Source organism: Chrysochloris asiatica, unplaced genomic scaffold, assembly GCF_000296735.1.
Source record: "Chrysochloris asiatica unplaced genomic scaffold, ChrAsi1.0 scaffold00005, whole genome shotgun sequence".
NCBI lineage: Eukaryota > Metazoa > Chordata > Mammalia > Afrosoricida > Chrysochloridae > Chrysochloris > Chrysochloris asiatica.
The window spans coordinates 39,858,778-39,878,535 of record NW_006408523.1 but is presented as its reverse complement, the minus strand read 5'-3'; the positions used below and the strand labels follow the sequence as shown (position 1 = coordinate 39,878,535).

The 19,758-nt window shown below is 37.0% G+C and overlaps 1 protein-coding gene across 1 annotated transcript in view; it reads right to left on the bottom strand.

Annotated features, from left to right (window-relative positions):
- RNF219 (ring finger protein 219) overlaps window positions 1–19,758 on the bottom strand; it is a 53,553-nt gene that overhangs the window by 16,085 nt on the left and 17,710 nt on the right. Inside the window, exons 2-5 of the mRNA XM_006832019.1 lie at window positions 14,191–14,326; window positions 11,611–11,702; window positions 10,482–10,730; window positions 7,373–7,461 (exon numbers count right to left, since the gene is read on the bottom strand). Coding sequence (XP_006832082.1) covers window positions 7,373–7,461; window positions 10,482–10,730; window positions 11,611–11,702; window positions 14,191–14,326 — 566 coding nt within the window. The remainder of the gene's footprint in view (window positions 1–7,372; window positions 7,462–10,481; window positions 10,731–11,610; window positions 11,703–14,190; window positions 14,327–19,758) is intronic.

Genomic DNA, 19,758 nt, shown 5'->3' with positions numbered 1-19,758 from the left:
GGAGAAAAGATTGAAGTTGTCAAGGATTTCATTTTACTTAGAGCCAGAGTCAACAGTCACCGAAGAGCAGTCAGGAAATCAAATGATATATTGTATTGGGCAAATCTGCTGCAAAAGAAGTCTTTTAAAATATCCAAGAGCAAAGATGTCATCTTGAAGACTAAGGTGTGCCTGGCCCAAGCCATGGTATTTTCAATCACCTCAGAAGCATGAGAAAGCTCAACAATGAATAAGGGAGACCAAAGAAGAATTTATGCCTTTTAATTATGGTGTTGGAGAAGAATATTGAATATACCATGGATGGCCAGAGAATGAACATATCTTTCTTGGAAGAAATACAACCAGAATGTTCCTTAAGAAGGAAGGATGTGAATGTGTGTTGTTGCCACCGCTGCATGAAATAATGAAAACAGCACAGAGGCCTGGGGAACAACACACTGACTGGAAATTGGAAGGCAGTACATGGAAAACAGAACCGCACGTGCTGCTGGGCCAAGAAGGCATCCTTGAGGATGCAGGTGACGATGGCGTCTATGAAAGCTTCCAGCTTCTGCACATTGACCTGGATTGTGAGAGCCCAGAGAGAGGGAACCTGCCCAGAAGTGGTGCCACCTGGTGTTCGTTCTCAAACAATTTTGTTTTCGGGATAATAAAAGAAAAATGTGCACAGAAAACAGAAACGCTGGGAAAAGATAGTTGCAGCAAAGAAGAATATAAGAAAGCAAGAAAAAGAAAGATGAAAAGCCAGTCATCCTGAAAACCCAGTCCATGGGACTTTCAGTATGCTTTGACAACACCATCTTCATCAGCACAGCAAACGTTTTCTGAGAGCCTTGACGAAAGAGAGTTTTTGAAGCCAGACACTCAGGACCAAAACTCTGTATCAATTTGAGTATGACCAATCACATGTCTCAGAAGGAATTAAGGAGACTGGCAAGACAGATCCGAAGATTGTATTGTTCAAATAAAAAAGCTGACAAGCCATTTTGGATCTGCCTTGCTGGATTCACAACAGTATGAAGAGTGCCTGAGGATGAGTGATGGATTTTTCTAGTTATATGCTAGCGTAGTGGTTACGAATCGGGCTGCGAACCTTAAGGTCAGCGGTTCGAAACTACCAGCCGCTCTGCAGGAGAAAAATGAGGCTTTCTACTCCCGTAAAGATTTACACCCTCGGAAACCCTGTACAGGGTCGCTATGGGTCGGAACCGACTCGACAGCTCTTAACAACAACAACAACAACAGTATAATGTTAAGTAAATAAACATTTCTGGATTGGTCAGAAAGGGAGTTTTCTGTAGATATCAAACTTTATTATAGACTAAAGGACATATCACTACCCTTTAAATACCTGAGTTTCATTTTAAATCATAATGCTAGGCAGAAAATACAGCTGAGAGTCTTTCATGGACTTCAGAAAACATGATTTTTCTAAAATTGTACATAATATTACATATAGTTTAGTGTAAGTGTGAGTGAGGAGAGACGTGCATTTTCTAAGAAAAAGGGCCAGAGCTTTCTTTAAAGTCTGGTAGATTACTTAGGCCAGAAATCCTAACATTACTAACACTGAATCAACTACATTTTCTAAGAAAAGGGGCCAGAGCTTTCTTTAGAGTCTGATAGGTTATTTAGGCCAGAAATCCTAACATTAACTAACACTGAATCAACTAACTAAAAGTCAATCTATCAAGTATTTCCAAGTCTAATAACAAAAGATGTTGGAAGCACCCAATGCCTGGAATTATCTGTACCTCAGCTGCTTTTTATTTATCCAGATGGGCAAGAATTATTATTACCATTAATTAACTAGAGCGCACTCATGGAAGTAGGAATCCAGAAGTCAAAAGGCGTAATGCATTAAGCCCATTTGCTGCAAAAGACCTCTTTAAAGTGTCAAAGAGCAAAGATGTCACTTTGAGGATATGGTATTTTTAAGTCTCACATTCATGCAAAAGTCAGACAAAGAATAAGAAAGACCACAGCATAGAAGAATTGATGCATTTGAATCACAGTGTTGGGGAAGAATATCTGAAGTACCACAGACTGCCAGAAGCAGCAGCAAATCTGTATAAAAGAAGTACAAACAGAATGCTCCTTAGAGAAAAGGATAGTGAGACTTAGCCTCTCATTCTTTGGACATGTCATCAGGAGGGACCCGTCCCTGGAAAAGGACATCATGCATGATGCAGTGGAGAGTCAGCAAAAAAGAGGAAGACCCTCAAGAAGATGAACTGACACACTAGCAATCACAATGGGCTCAAACCTAACAACTATGAGGATGGATCAGGACCAGACAAGTGTTTCATTCTGTTGTGCTTGGGGTTGCTATGAGTCAGAACCAACTCAACGGCACTAACAACAGCTCCTCTTTTCCCTTCTGGAGAACTTCTTTTAAAATGCCATGGTTAAATGAACTATTTCAGCTCTGTACATTAAATCTGATTCTTCTTAGAGTTCTGTATTATAGAAAGCTGAAAAGGCAACTAGTGGTTTCCTTCAGGTGAAATAAATTATTTTAGAAGCATGCAGAATTCAGGAAGTGATTGCAGAGATAAAAAGATTGCATTTTCTGGGCCAGTAGTTTACATATTAGGACAATAAATTTTTAACAAGGAACAGGATGAATATTATGAAAACTCAAAGTACATGCTTAGTAGGGTTATCTTCAGATTGCTCAAGAGGATTTTCAATGAAAGTTAAGGAAGAAAATCTATGCATGTATCCTTTAAAATGAGAAGTCCTGATGATACAACAGTTAAGCCTTCATCTGCTACCCAAAAGGTTAGCATTTTGAAGTTAACCAACCACTCAATGGGAGAAAGACTAGTGGTCATCTCCTGTAAAGATTGTTACTGTTGTCAGATACCGTCTAGATGATTCCAATTTATAGCGACCACATGTGATAGGATAGTATTTTCATGGCAGTAATTTTTACAGAATCAAATTACAGAGCTATTGTTGTTGTTAAGTGCTGTATCGTCAGTTCCAATTCACAGTGACTCTGTATAAGGTTTCAAAGGAGCTCCTCGGAGTATGAACTGCTGACCTTGCTTACTTTACAGTATTACAACAGCAGAGCTGTTAGGTAGGTTCAAACCACCAATCTTTTGGTTAGCAGATGTAGTTTCAACCCTATTATCAGCAGGGCTCTTAGAAAACCTTTGGGCCACTTCTACTGTCATAGAGGGTCATTATGAGCCAAAAATTGACTTCATGGTGTCTTACAGAACACTTTAATATGAGATAAAACTAAGGAAAAAATAAGAAAAAACAGTAGCAGAAAAGATTTTTAAAAATTAAAGTACTATTTTATAAAGATTATACAAAATAAATTATTTTTATACAATGCCATCTAGTTGAGACCAGTCTCCTCTGGTCATATGATAGGCTAGTTTAAACAGGGTATCAGAATGGGCTTCCTGGAAATAAACATTTTCCTAGTTTACCTCCTCTCTGGTGTCTAAATTTTAAAGCTGTATCTCTTCTGTATGGTTGCAGGACATATCTGCTGAACTTGTTGAATACATAATGACTAAAGCCATTTGCATAAAAAGCACACTTTGACATCTAACCAAAGAGACAAGAGAAAAATAACTGGCCAGGACACTTTGAAATAGAATGGATGATTTTTTTTTCTTCTTGCATTTACTTCCAAATTCATGAATTTCATATTCTCTTCCATGCAAGATAGTAGCTCTCCTTAGGTGAAGCCTATGTGGGTATTTTCAGCTGTGGTCAGCTTCCCTCTGAATCCCACTACGGTTTGGTGATACAGAGTAAACAAGGCAATAAATCAAATGCAATGCATTAATACCTCAATGCATTCATTGCAAATTGATCTGGAATACCGGTCAGCTCAAATCGCTTTTCAAGTGAAACTTTTCACATTAAGACGTGGGAAGGGAAAGGAGTGGAAGCAGAGGAAAGAAACAACGGCAGTCCTAAGGATTCAGACATGTGGTTTCTTGTTTTGGGATAGACCAAAGCTAGGTCTCCTCAGGTGAGATTCTTCAGTTATTTATTAGGTTGGAGCCATGGATATTTAAAAACACATCCCTGTGGCTGGCACTAAACCTGAAATCTGGTGGGCAACTTTTCAAGAAATAAAAGCTAGAAACAAAATAGCTTTAGATCCATTCAGCAAGCTGTGGGAAATGGCTAATGGACAAGCATTACTGTGACTGGCAAGGCAAGTTGCCAATAAATGATAGAAGCAGAAATTCAAACCACCACATAATAACACTTCTTAAGCTTATTTCACTAATTTGTCAAAATAGGGCATTATCCGAACCAAGTGGAAGAAAAGCAGGATTGGAGAGCAGAGGAAAAGGAATAAAACAAAAGTAAAAGCTATGTTCTTTCTGTCAAGGAGTGCCGGTGGCGCAGTAGTCAAAGTACTCAGCTGCTAACTGAAAAGTCAGTGCTTTAAACCCACCAGCCACTCCAAGAAGAAAGATGTGGCAGTCTGCCTCTGTAAACCCCGTGGAGTCTATTCTTCTGCTATGAGTCAGAATCAACTAGACAGCAGTGAGTTTGATTTTAGTCTATCCATCTTTCATTACTAACTAGTTACATCTGCTTTTCCTGATGCCACACTTGCAACAATTTTTTTCTCTCTCTCTTTTAAAAATTATTTTATTTTTGTTTTTGCTGTTGAGAATATACACAACAGAGGGGGTTTTAAAAGGTTTGTGGAAAAATGATGGAATTTTCCCAAACTTTTTGAAGCCCTTCACAGATACTAATTCACCAATTTCTACATGTGACAGTGATTACATTGAGTTATGCAATATGCCTTTCTGTTGTTCTTCCCCCATTAACATGCACTCATGGCCTTCTTAGTTTCCTGTCTAATCTTTTCAGTTGCTGAAGTCAATTTCATCCCATATATAGATCTTCAAAGAGCAAGATACTTCAGTAACACATTCTTTAGGGCTTAAGGTATTGTTTGCTTGGAAAAGACTTCAGGGGATTTTTTTATTTTATGGATTTTAATTCTATTCTAGATGTAGATCTTGATGCTTACTAACTCTACAAAGGCAAAATGAGTTTATCAGTCAATCATGTGGCTGAACATATTTCTAAAGGAAATGTTTTAAAATAAAACAAAATTTTGAGATTGTTCAAACTGTTAAATCTACATAGATAATGATGCCATTTGTAATCTGCTGCTTTTTAAAAAGACTTTTCTTATAGGAGATCTGTAGATCCTTAATAACGTCACTAGAAATGTCACTGGCACCTCAATTATTCCTACACATCAGTTTCTTTCTTTCTTTTTTTTTTAATTGTGAATTGAGTGAAGGTTTGCAGAACAGATCATCAGTCTCATATCCAATAAACTATACACTTTGTGTCATTACAATGATGGCAATTTATCATTTTCTTTATTACAATGTTTGTGTGGACATACAAGGAGGCTTCAAAAAGTTTGTGAAAATGGAATTAAAAACATAACTGAATTTTTCCATGACCTTTTTGAAGCCCATCATATATCATAAAACGGAGTATTTATGCTATCATAAAAAGTTATATTTGTTGCTATTAGATGCCATCAAGTCAGTATCGACTCATAGCCACTACCTTATGTACAATAGAAGGAAACCATGCCCAGTGCTGCGCCAACCTCATAACTGTTGCTACACTTGAGCCCACTGCTGCTGCCACTGTGCCAATCCATATCATTAGGGGTCTTTCTCTTTTTCTTGGATAAACTTACAAATGTTATGTATCTTTTGAAATAAGAAGATTTACATGTACATGATTTATCTATATGGAAAAAAAGTACACAGAAAAAAGACTAGAAGGTTGTTGTTGTTGTAAGTGTTACTGAGTTGGTTCTGATTCACAGAGACTCTATCCAAGAAGAGGCTGGTGGATTTGAACCACTGATCTTGCAAGTAGCAATCTTACAGCATCATACCAGAACTCCGAAAAGAGAATGTAAAATGGTAACAACTGTCTGTTGTGATCATTTCCCTTTGTTCTATTTCCATGTCTTTTTATGAAGGTTCAAAGATTATCTCAGGGCAATATAGTTGCAGGGACTCATCCAACTTCAATCACTCCAGAACTAGATTCCATGAGAATTTGGAATTTCACTCTGCATTTCCCCTCTTTTGTTGAAGATTCTTCTATAGAAAACGTTAAGTAATGGTAGCTGGGCACCAACTTTTTCGTATGACAAACACAGGGTTATTTTTGCTTATGTCTGCCCTGTCTTTTTCCAGCAGAGAGAAGTCTAGTGGTTGGATGGGAAGAAAGAATGAAGTCTTAATAAGCCCCCCTCAGAGTGGCTGCCTGACCTTCCCGGGCCACAGTTTTTCCTCACCTGTCATTTTCTCAGAGGAAAATAAGAACCTCAGGTGCTATCTCCAATCATTCCCCCATCTCAAACTCAATTTTTAATTCTTCCTAATAATTTTAAATAGGCAAACTAACTGTTAAACTTGTCATGAATTGCAATCTCTTATTCTCTGAAATGGAATAAAACCAACCCATCATAGAAGAAGAACAGATTCAATTAACTGAAGAGATTCAAATCAGTTAAAATTTAATGAACAATGTCTTAAATTATATTTCAGATAGTCTTTTCAGTGTCATGCTTAAGAGCACAGACTCTGGGGCTGGGCTACCTGAATTCAAATTCTATGTTGACCACTTACCAGCCATTCAGATTTAGATAGATACAATCATTTTCTCTATTTTTCCATTTCCTCATCTTTAAATGTTGTTAAGTGCCCTCTAGTCGGTTTCTGTACAGGGTCACTATACAACAACAACAGTCAGTTCCTACCCAAAGGGACCCTGTATAGGGTTTCCAAGGAGTAGCTAGTGAGTTAGAACCACCAACCTTGCAGTTCAAACCAACCTTGTGTTCCCAGTGCTGATCCTACAACATCACACCAGGACTCCTCATCTTTAAATGTTGTTACTTTTAAGTCAATTGCCATCAAGTCAATTGTGACTCACAGTGATACTGTATAGGGTTTCTGAGGAGCCACTGGTGGGTTTGAACTGCCAACCTTAGGGTTCATAAGTCCAATGGTTGTCCTACAGCATCACATCAGGACTCTCTATGTTATATTAAGTACTATTAAACAATTGCATGCAAAGTTAAATGAAGGTTCACTTGTCTTAGGTCACATGAAACAATCTTCTCACTAATGGGTAAGGAAAAAGGTTAAGAGTTGAATCCTTTCTTAAAGATTAGCCTTAAATAAGGCAAATGCTTAATAATACAATAATGCACACTAACTATTCAACCTAAACATACATGTTTCCATAACAGAGTCAAATTAAACAAACCGAGTAGCCTATTCTAAAACATTGGTATAATCCGAAACATTGCTGTGAACAAAATACATACTTCTGGGGAGATCTGTTATCAATTTCAGCCTTCAGTCGTAAATTCTCCCTCACCAGGCCACCATTTTCCAATTTCAATTTTTTATTTGCCTTAAGAAGAAGAAGAAGAAAAAAAAAAAAACAGTTGAAAATAGTTACGCACAAGCTAAAACAAAAGTGCCTTGTAAAAATTATTTCATTTTTAGAGTGACAACAGAAAATAGAATTTTATAACATGGCCTTCAGAAACTTAAAATAACCACTGGAAATGACTTGTGAAGTTGTGAACACAACCAAGCATTTTTAATCTGTATTCCCCAAGTACTCTGTAAATCTCCTGTCCAGGGAAATATATAGAGCTATGTTAGTTAGCACAGTATCATTAAGGGACCATGCAAATGGCAAATACACGCTGTTTTGTTTTGTTTTTCCTTCCACATAACTGAATTACTTTAAGCATGGTAACATTATAACACTAGCAATTATCAGCAAAACTAATGTAGAAGAGTTATCTAGAAGACTGACTTATTGGTTGTTCCCTAAAAATATTTTTCTAGTGATGACAAATCTTAATATGTGCTTAAAATCTTTTTTTTTCTCCCCCCTTCAAAAAGGACTTGCCAATGCCCTTGCTTGCAACTTCTGGAACTCTAAAAACTGGGTCAATATTTTCAATCAATTGCAAGGACTCTCCTTTGATTAAAAAAGAAAAACAATCCAAAATATGACTTTCTTTCTTGAATTAGCTGATCACTAAAAATCACCTAACAACACATGAACTGCAAGAAAATCTGGAACCTGAAAAGTAATGTACCTAAATTTTAGAGTTTTCTTTAAAAGCTACTTTCTCTAAATTCTCTAGGCTTTGTATTTGTGAATACTAAAGGATAAAGACTTCCTGTTGTTGTTGTTAAGTGCCTGAGATTTACTTCCAACTCATAGTGACCCTATTTATGGTTTCCAAGGAGTGGCTGGTGGGTTTGAACTGCCAACCACACAGTTCAAACCAACTTGCAGTCCAGTGCATTATCCTGTAGCGCCACACTAGGACCCCTAGACAGCCTCATTAATCTGGCAATAGATAGCCTTCATTTAACTAGAACATTTACTTTCAAAGTGAGTGGGTTACAAGAACTATTGTCAAGTCAAACGTTTAAACCAAGAAGCTTAAAAAACAGATTTCAAAAAGTTTAATTTATTACCAGGACTACTCACTGTATTCAACAGATGCTCCATAATAAGGGAAGCATGGTGGAAAGCATTCTTTTGGGTATAAAGCCTAACTCTGTTACTTCGATGTATCCAGGTTCCTTTGGAACTCTGGGCACCTGCTTATCTTTAATGTTGCTCACAAACCAGGACTGTAGAGGGTTAATTCTTTAAGTGACTGATAAACATCATTACTGACTCTATGAAGATATTACAAAAGCCATTTACTTCCTCATACACACAATGAATTAAGCCCTCAAGCATAGCACCATAAGAGGAGGCACTTAGTGAATGCTTTTTGATGATGATGACAAGCTTAAATTAGAAAGTTATTTGATTTCCTTTCCCCATCCCTTATACTGTATTCCTATGTTTCAAGGTTTCTCTTCAGGCCTGTTGCTTTCTAATACTTCTCATTATGGGCTGACTAAATCCTCAACTATCAGAGATTACTTTCAAGTTCAGGAACATTAGGTGAATTTAAGTTATGAAGGCAGAGTTCTGTTTCTTTGTTTTACCTAAAAGAATTAAGACTTCAGCTAATACTGAATGGGTAATGATACAGTCCTCATTGGTTGAAAACTCATCTATGCCAGAAAACATTACAAAACCAGTCAATTACACTCGTTCTAAGTAGTTCTTATATTGGAATCTTTTGTACCACTATAGTTGATTTACAGTCTATTGTTTTGCACTTCACATATGAGTTTTTGTCTCTGCAGCTTACATTTTTTATTTCATTTATGCCCAAATAATAGTCTAGAACTCCTGGTGTCTCTATAGGATCAGCACTGGGCTGAGAACCACAAGGTTGGCAGTTTAAACCCACTAAATTCTCCTTGGAAACCCTACACAGGTTTGCAACTGACTCAATGGTAGTTAATGACAACAACCTAATTCTATCAATAAGATTCCAAACAGGGCTTATTAAATGTTGCAAATAATTCTGATGGCTTGGGGTAGCTTTGGGTAGTGAATTTCACATGTGAACATTATGAGAGCAAAGAGAAACTAACTATATACTTTTTATGTATATCCCCACATCACTCTTATGAGAAAGATTTTTCGCCATGCACTATGTAAAACCAAACCCACTATTACCAAGTTGATTCTGACTCAGAGAGATCAGGAAAGACTCCAGAACTGCTCCAGAAGGCTTCCAAAACTGTAAATCTTTACAGAAGAAGACTGCTACATCTTTCTCCTGTGGAGAATCTGGTAGATTGGCATGGACTACTTTTTTCACTAATGTACTCATGGAGCCATGGGATTAGCACTCAGCCTCAAGGTCAGTTTGGACCCAAAGGTCGACGGTTTAAACCCACCAGTTGCTCCTCAGAAACCCTATACAGGGTCACTATAAATGGTAACTGAATTGACGGAACTTAACAACAACAACAACTCTATTTAATGGATAGATGGGAAGATAACTTTAAAAATGAAGCAGACTGATAAACCATATAATATCCTTTTGCATGGAGAAGTCTCAAGTAGCTGCTCATAGCTTTCCTGGAATGAGTCATAAAGCCTTTAACTATGTATTTGCAATCTTAAGACTCAGAGACTGGTAATGCTAGAAAAGATGGTCCAAATCTTTCATATTATTAAGTAGGGAAATGGGTATAAATTGTCACTAAATAATAAGCTTAAGAAAATAAAATCCCAAAGAAGGGGAACTAGAAACAGAGCTTTTAAATTGACATGACTCTCCCAGAAGAAGATACAAACTCACACAAAACCCTATACTCTCCAATTATATTTCTTGGCAGAAAATGAATGACATTTAACTAGAAAAAATTTTTCCTATTGCATATAAATGTTCACCTAGGGGTTTCATCTTTCCCCCACAAATCATTCAATGAGTCAATATACTTTTGAAAGGGCTTAAAGTATTAGAGAATTTTAAAAACAACCACTCTTACCTCTTTTAGCTTATCTACATCATCTTTCACTTTTTCATAGATTTCATTAGCTGTTCTGAGCTTTTTCTTCCACTCTGCTACAGTTTCAGAGTCGATTTTACTTGGATTATCTGCAACTGGATGTTTGTCTTCATTTCGGTCGTTCTGCATCAAGGTTAAAGGATCCAGAATAGTCTTGATTTGTGACTCTAAGCTGAGATTTTTACTCTTAAGCTCTTCTACTTCTTTCTGCAGACAATCTATTTCATCCTGAGAAAGGATTATAACATGAAATTCATAAACACATATGAATGCTAAAGTGAAACCAATGTGTTTTCAAATTTTATACTCAAAATTCTACAGATGCATAGATTGACAGAGCAGAATAGTTATATAATTCAGGAAGCCACGTACAGTTGAAATTCTCCAAATATATTCTGACAAAACCTGATTTTTCTGCTGTGCTCTGGGTAAATTAATCTTAGTTTATGGTTTTGTTGTTAAGTGCTATCGACTTGGTTCCAACTCACAGCCACCCTGTATAGGGTTTCTGATGAACAGGTGGTGGGTCTGAACTACCAACCCTGTGGTTTCAGTCCAGTGATGATCCTACAGTGCCCACAAGAAGTTCAGACAAAAATTAAGAAATAGCACATTTCACACTACAATGTCATTGCCAGTAGTTGACTTAAGATACATTTACATTAACAGAATTATCAGACATAGAATCCTCAGTGAATTTATAGTCAGAAACAAAAACAGAATGGAAATTTTAGTAACTGTTTACCAGACCACTCATAATGGCCTGTGGGTGTCAAAAGACTAACTTTCAAAAAAGGTTCCCTTTATCTCCCATCTTGAAAAGGGAACCAATATTGACAAAATGAAATATATGTCGAGGTACACATTTAAATTAAAAAAGGAAATGCTTCCATTTGTTCCTTTATCTTGAATCCTAGTCTCCCCTTCTTGACCACTTTAAAAAAAAAAAAAAATTCTTTCCTCTATTTGAAAATGAGAAAGGTAAAGAAAAATAATGCATCAAGTAAATTTTGTTTTTTAAATCTTAATTCAAAATAAGATTTCATTGGATGTTTAAGAGGACTGAAGTAGTTCACTTTTACCTTGAATCATTTTAAGTATTATTTACCTCATATTCTTTGTGAAGTAATTCAAGTCTAGTTTTTCGAAGGTGCTTTCTGACTGTATGACTTAGCATAGGTTCACTTTCACTTGTTCCTCCTACAAAAACAAAACAAACAAACAAACAAAAAAAAACAAGGCCTAATTTTTCATTCTGATTGAGCAAAATGAAAATTAACCCTTTACTTACTGTATTATAAATAAATAGTTCCCCAACCTCTACCCTTTCCCTTATATGCAAACTCTAGGCTGTCATATAGATTAGGTCTCTATTCCATTATGCAGAATAAAAATAAACACCAAACAGCACTATTAAGAAATACCTTAAGTAAAATGCTGTAGATATAGTTACTTACCCATGTAACTCATTACAGGAAATGCCATGACGAAAAAGGTTATATTTTATTAATGTATTACATTTGGACTATTACACACTCTGAATACTAGACAATTGTTAAATAACGATGATAATACCAGTTAGTTATTCACATATGCCCCATTACTAGTAACACAACAGAAAAGATTAATGGGCCTTTTCAATGATACTAACAATCTAGTCAGTTCCAATGGATTATGAATCACAGTCTTTACTGTATGCCCATAATGACTTGTTACAAATACCCTCAAAATGATACCTCCTCAGAGTTCTTCACTTATATTGTGATTACCCTATTTTTCTTTGTATTTTTCAGCATCACAATAGCAAAGGCACTTTACAGATGTTCTTTTTGAGAACATCTACCCAAATGCAAGATTTTACTTGACAAAATTTAGGAAATGTCACTTAGATATTTAGATAGAGTGAATGCAGGCACAAGAAGGTATCTGAAATGAACTCGGGGGTAAAGCAAACTTATTTTAATCATTAAAGCTCATATTCTCCAAGAAAAGATTTGACTCCTTGGTGAATTTCAGAATAGGTTAAGAAAAAAATCAATAGAAAGGTTAATAGTGCAGCACAGCAGAGAATGAGTCCTCCAGTGGACTTCACTCAGATCCCTAAGGAAGAAGCCTCAGAGCCATGGCTCATTTTGTCTTTGGAAATCTTAGTCTCAGAAGCCCCAGGAGATCTTCATTTGCCTCTAGCTATATCTTCTATCTCTCCACTTCCACTGTAAAAATCTTACTCATGTCCTTTTTACTTAATGTGAATTTATTACAATGACTTAAGTTTTCTGAAACTTAAACATTGTCTATACATGGCTAATTATAGACTTACTTTCAATTCATCCTAAAGCAAAGACAAATAAAAATCATTTTAATTCTTATAATCTAAGAGAAATAATTTATATGAACATGGTAAAAAAACATAACCTAAAAATGCTCTTTAAATGTTTTCTTTTTCAAGGATCCTCTAATTTAAGTTTCGCTGCTACTCTTGCCCACCGTAAAGTGTCACTGACTATTCTTTTAATACAGACTCAAATACTCCTTCAGCTGACAAAAGCTTCTGCCCTAACCTCACAACCTCTCTCTCTCATACAATCCAATGTAGATATCAATGTTGTTGTTAGTACCATCAAGTCAGTTCTGACTCATGGTGATCCCGTAGAGGGTTTCCAAGAACCGAATGGTGCATTTGAACTGCCAACCTTGTGGTTAGTAGTTATCCTATAGCACCACACTAGGGCTCCATAGATACCACTACCCAAGTAATATTCCTGCAGCATTCTTTATATCATTCAGCTCCCTGACTCAAAACCATAACATCCACCTCACCCATCCCCAACTAAAGATAAAGAGCAAATCCCTGATTTACTTTGCCTTTTTTTAGTCTTACTTCAGTTGTTGTAGTTGTTAAGTGCCACCAAGGTGATGCCAACTCATAGCAACCCTGCAAAGAGCTTCAGAGGAGCAGCTGGTGGGTTTGAACTGTCAATCTTGAGGTTCAAAATGACCTTGTGGTCCAGTGCATTATTCCTCAGTACCACACTAGGACTCCATTACGTGGATCCAAACCAGACCACTGATCATTTCCAAACCCATGCCCAGTGTTCTACTACTAAACCTTAGTTCATACTTCTTCCTGTACATGAAATCCCATCCCTAATCTTTACAAGCTGAAATTTTAGCTTAAAGGCTGAGACTAAAGAAGCTTCATGAAGCCTTTTTTAGTGTTCTTAAGTGAACTTCTTTGCCTGAATTTGCTGGGCTGTTTTATTAGCCCTTGGAATCTGCTGCTTTAAATCTTTAATATTTGTTCCACTTACACAGCCTTTTCCAGAACGTAAACACCATCGTCTCTTAAGGTTGATTTCTTTAAATGTCTCTCATAATGCCTAATGTACCCTCAGTTGCTCCACAGATATGTTATTTTGTTGTGGTTAAATGCTGTTGAGTCAGTTCCGACTCATAGAGACCCTGTTTAGGGTTTTCCAAGGAGTAGCTGTTGAGTTTGAACCACTAACCTTGTGGTTCAAACTGATCTTGTGGTCCAGTGTTTTATTCCACAGTGCCATACAAATTACTAAGCCACCCATATAACATCAACTAAAACGTAAATGTTGATTTCAGTCCTCCCAAAACCATACATTATTTGGAGATGGTTTTAAGTCTGTTTCTGCAATTGCACAAAATAGGCCCTTACCAATGATCTCTTTGCAAGGATTTTCAGGAGTGATGGGAACTCTGCAAGCTGGACATTGGCTATTATTCTTCAACCACAAATCGATACAAACGGAACAAAATACATGGTTGTTGATGCATATGACAGGCTGGCGTACCTTGAAAAAAGAAACATTACTTTTAGTACAAGACAACAGTCACAACTAGAAACCCAATATGGTTGAGCTTAAAGCAAACAAACTGCTTTTCTAGAGTAGAAGCTTTAATAAGCACTGGACTGTGAATCACAAGGTCCACAGTTTGAGCCCACCAGCCATTTCGCAGGAGTAAGGTGAGGTTTCTGCTCCCGCAAAGATTTAAAAAGGCTTGGAAACCCTATACAGAGTCTCTATGAGTCAGAACCTACGTGACGGCACTTAACAAAAACAACAATAAACCAAACCCACTGCCTTGAGTCCATTTTGAGTCACAGCACCTGGTATACGGTTTCCAAAGTTATCAATCTTTATAGGAGCAGAACATCTAATTGTTCTCTAGAGAAGCTGCTGCTGGGTCTGAACTATCAATCTTGTGGTTAGTAGGCCAGTGCTTATCCTACCGTGCTACCAGGACTCCTTATAAATTGTCTAGAATATACAAAAGTGTTGCTTCTTATAAGAAACCTCATTGTCTCATATATAAGACATTAGCTGGGATAGAAGCCATGGATACTAATTTAACATATTACAAAATTCTTTTGCTTAGACATGCTCATGGGCCAAAATGCATTTCATTTCATAGAGACTAGGCCAATTTCCCTCAAGTTATTCTAATTTAGAATAATGTAATGTCAGGATTAGAAAGTTTTTTTAAGTCCTTTGTAACCCAATCACCCATCTCATGCTTGTGAATTCCTCAATTCATTCCATTATATTACAGAATATAGCAACTGATAAAAAACATCGATTTCTTATTAAGAATTCCCCAAAATCTAAGAGTCAAAGCTAAAAAAGTTGCAAGAGACAAGTGGTTTATTACCTAAACACATAACAACACTGACAGAAATACTGTCAAATACCAAATACACAAATCCTCAAAATCATCTGTTGCTGTTGTTAGGTGCTGTCCAGTTGGTACTGACACAGAGCACCAATGAACAACAAAATTAACACTGCTCAATCAATGCTGCACCATCCTCACAATTGTTACACTTGAGCTCATTGTTGTTGCCACTGGGCCAATCCATCTAGGTGGTGGTCTTTCTTGTTGACCCTCCACTTTACCAAGCATGATGCCTTTCTTCAGGCACTCATCCCTTCTGATAACCTGTCAAAATATAAGAGACTAAGTCTCACCATGCTGGCTTCTAAGGAACACTCAGGCTGTACTTTTTCCAAGACAGATTTATTTTTATTTTGGCATTTCATGGTACTTTCAGTATTTCTCTTCAACACCATAATTCAAATGCTTCGATTCTTCTACGGTCTTCAATGTCCACCTTTCATTGAGGCAAATGAAAATACCTGCTTTGGGTTAGGAGCTTCTTAGTCCTCAAACTGCTATGTTTGCTCTTGAACACTTTAAAGAGGTCTTGTGCAGCAGATATGCTTAATGGTTTTCGATTTCTTGACAGATGCTTCCATGAGTGTTGATCGTGGATCCAAGCAAAAAAAAATCTTTGACAACTTCAGTCTTTCCTTTATTTATCATGATGTTATTTATTGGTCCAGTGGTAAGGATTTTTGTTTTCTTTACATTGAGGTTTAATCTACACTGAAGGCTTTCATCTTTGATCTTCATCAGTAAGTATTTTAAGTCTTCTTCACTTCCAGCAAGCAAGATCATAACAACTGTGAATCTCAGGTTGTTAATGAGTTTTTTTGCAATCCTGATAACATGTTCTCTTCTTCATACAATCTAGTTTATCTGATTATCTGGTCAGCAAATAGACTGAATAAGTATGGTGAAAGGATACAACCCTGGTAAGCACCTTTCCTGATTTTAAACCATTCAGTGTTGCCTTGTTTTGTTTGAAAGACTGCCTCTTGGTCTATATATACAAGTTCCTCATTAACACAAAAGGAGCTCTGGTAGCATAGTGGTTACGATTTGGGCTGAGAACCTCAGGGACAGCAGTTCGAAACTACCAGCTATCCCGAGGGAGAAAGATGAGGCTTTCTGCGCCCGTAAAGATTTACAGCCTCGGAAACTCTGTACAAGGTCGCTATGAGTTGGAACCGACTACAAGGCATAAAACAACAACAACAACATCAACACAATGAAATGTTCTTAAAAAGCCTTAAAAAGTCAATAAAGCAAATACCAGCTGATGTCAGCAACACTATCCCTAATTCTATGTCCTCTTCTGAATCTGACTTGAATTATGGGCAGTTCCCTGTTGATGTACTTTTGTAGCCATGGCCAGCAAAATGTTACTTGCATGTGATATTAATGATATTTTTCAATGAGTTACGCATTCCATTGGGTAATTTCCCTTTGAAATGAGCACAAATATGGATGGATCCCTTCCAATCAGTTTACCAGGTAACTGTCTTCTAAATTTCTTGGTATGAGTGAGCACCTCCAGTGCTGCATCAGTTTGTAGAAAGATCTTGATATGTACTCCGTCAATTCCTGCAGCCTTGTTTTTTGCAAACTCAAAATGAGGAGAAACAGGTATAAACATCGATTAATAATCAGAATATGGACTATATGAAGAATAAACCTAGATCAATATCCTAGACATTTGCTGGTTGATTGGTGGTGTGACACTGATTCTGTTCTGACTCAGCTACCCTGGGTAAGGTTTCCAAGGCTGTAAATCTTTATGGGGCAGAAAGCCTCATCTATCACCCGCAGAACTGGCAGATTCCCGTTGTTCCTTATCCTAGACATTAGTGAGCTGAAAATGGACTGGTACTAGACATTCGGAATTCCACAATCATATGGTTTACTATGCCATGAGCAACACATTCAAGAGGAATGGAGTCACATTCATTATCAAAAAGAACATTTCAGGATCTAACTTGAAGACCCCATACATCTATCTATACATCTACATGGAAGACAAGTTAATACCATTATCATTCAAATGTATGCACCAACCACTAAAGCCAGTGAAGATGAAATTGAAGAATTCTACCAGCTCTGGTAGTGTAGTGGTTACGAATCGGGATGTGAATCGCAAGGTCAGCAGCTGGAAACTACCAGCTATTCCATAAAGATTTACAGCCTCAGAAACCCTGTACAGGGTCGCTATGAGTCAGAACCGACTCCATGGCACATAACCACCACCATGACCATCAACTTCTTCAGTATGAAATTAAGACTGAATAAAATTATTAAGATATATTGATAATTACTGGTGACTGGAATGTGAACATTGGAAAAAAAGAGTCAGGGTCAGTAGTTGGAAAAGAATGGCCTTGGTGATAGAACCAATGCTAGAAATCACGTGATAGAATAGACAAGAATCAAACTGACTACATATGTGGGAAGAAATGATGGAAAAGCTCATTATCATAAGCCAAAACCAGGCTAGGGGAAGACTGTGGGACCGACCATCAATAACTGCTCATATTCAAGTTCAGGCTGAAGCTGGAGAAAATTAAAACAACTCTACATTAGCCAAAATATGACCTTGAATATATCCCACCTAAATTTACAGATCATCACAAGAACAGATCTGATGCATTAGATGCTAATGACCAAAACCCAGGAAAGTTGTGTGATGACATCACAGTCAGCAGTCTTAAACTACCACCTGTTCTGTGGGAGAAAGAGGAGGATTTCTGCTCCTGTAAAGATTTACTCTTGGAAACCTTGTACAGGGTCGCTATGAGTCGGAACCAACTCCACAGCATATAACAACAAAAACAACGAGAGCAAAAAGTCATTAAATAGCAAAGAAAGGAAAAACCAAAACGGATGTCAGAAGAGACTTTAAAGTTTGCTCTCCAGAGTAGAGATGTTAAAGTGAATGGAAGAAATGAGAAAGTAAAAGAGCTAAACAAAAAAATCTGAAAGGGCAGCTTGAAAAGGTGAAGTATTATAATGAAATATGCAAAGACCTGGAACTAGAAAATGAAAACAGAAGAACACTTTCAGTATTTCTCAGGCTGCAAGAACTGAAAAAAAAATTCAGATCTCAACTTGTAATTCTGAAGAGTTCTATGGGCAAAATATTGAATGATGCAGAAAGCATCAAAAGAAGATGTAAGATACATAATAAGAGTCACTGTAACAAAAAGTAATGGTCCATGTTTCACCATTTCAAGAGTTAGCATAGGATCAAGAATTGATGATTCTGAAGGAAGATGCCCAAGATGCAATGCAACATCATTTAAATAAGTACAAATAATAGTAATGGCCTTATATTTATAAAGGACTTTTTGTTTTACAAAGGGCCTTCACATGCATTCTCTTTTTTTCCCCCTTCCTTTTTTACAACCCAGAGGTGAGCAGGGTAAGTCTATTTTACAAATAAACCAAAGCATAAAGAAATTAGGGGCTTGCTCAAGGTTAGCTAGGTGTTTTGACTGTAATGATTTTTTCAGGGGGGGAACAGTAAAGACAGAAGTTGCTCTGGCTTTCTTCATAGCATTTGCATTACCTGATATTATCACCTGGTTGTTTGTTTATATATTTATTGCCTTCCCTATTAGAAAGGAGTTCCAGTGTGGTGCTGTAGGATAAGCACTGAACTGTTAATCACAATGTCGGTGGTACAAACCCCCCAACTTCTCCTCTAAAGCCCTATACAGGGTTGCTGAGTTGGAACCAACTAGATGGCACTTAACAAGAACAACATTAGAATGGAAGCTCTAGGAAAGCAAATTTCTTTAGTATTATTCATTCAGTCCCCAAATCCTGCCTCTTATTAGGCGAGAGCCTGGCAATACTAGATAGTCAATAAAGGTTTGTAAAATTAATTACTATTAAGGCAGTATTTAACATTCAGTTTCATTGGGTAACTTACCAAATAGCACATTATAAACACAGAAAATAAAATACAGAGAACTTCTTAGGCTTCATTTGATTTCTAGGATACTTTTACTGTGAACTCAAAACACTTTACAAAGCCCTTCTGCAGAAAAAAAAGGAAGGAAAACGAACAGACAGGACCATCACTAACCACCTTCCTCAGAGAGATGCTGGCACTGCTCTCCATGCCTCAGGGTACCATGATATTCTTTCATTTGAAAGGGGTACCTCCCCTCAAAGAAATCACAGATGTACAGCTTGACAGGCAGTCTGACTGCAAAGACTTGAGTCTCATTGTCAAGAGCCCTCTGGTCTCAGCCTGGCTGCCCAAACATTTTGGTGAAGCCTTGATTATAAATACTAACATAAGAACACTAAACAATGAAGACAATCATCCAGAATATATTTAGACTTCCTCTTCAGAGAGACCAAATTCTACATTTTTAAGTTCAACAGTTTTGATAAACAAAGAACTAAGACTATGAAGTGCAACTTCTCAAACACTTCTTCTAAGTTGTTATTACCAGCAGTCAGAAACGAATGCTTATCTCTGAGGTATTTCTAGGCAGTCTCAAGTAGTAGACAAGCCTAAAATTTCTTTTTTGTTATTGTTGTTGTTAGGTGCCTT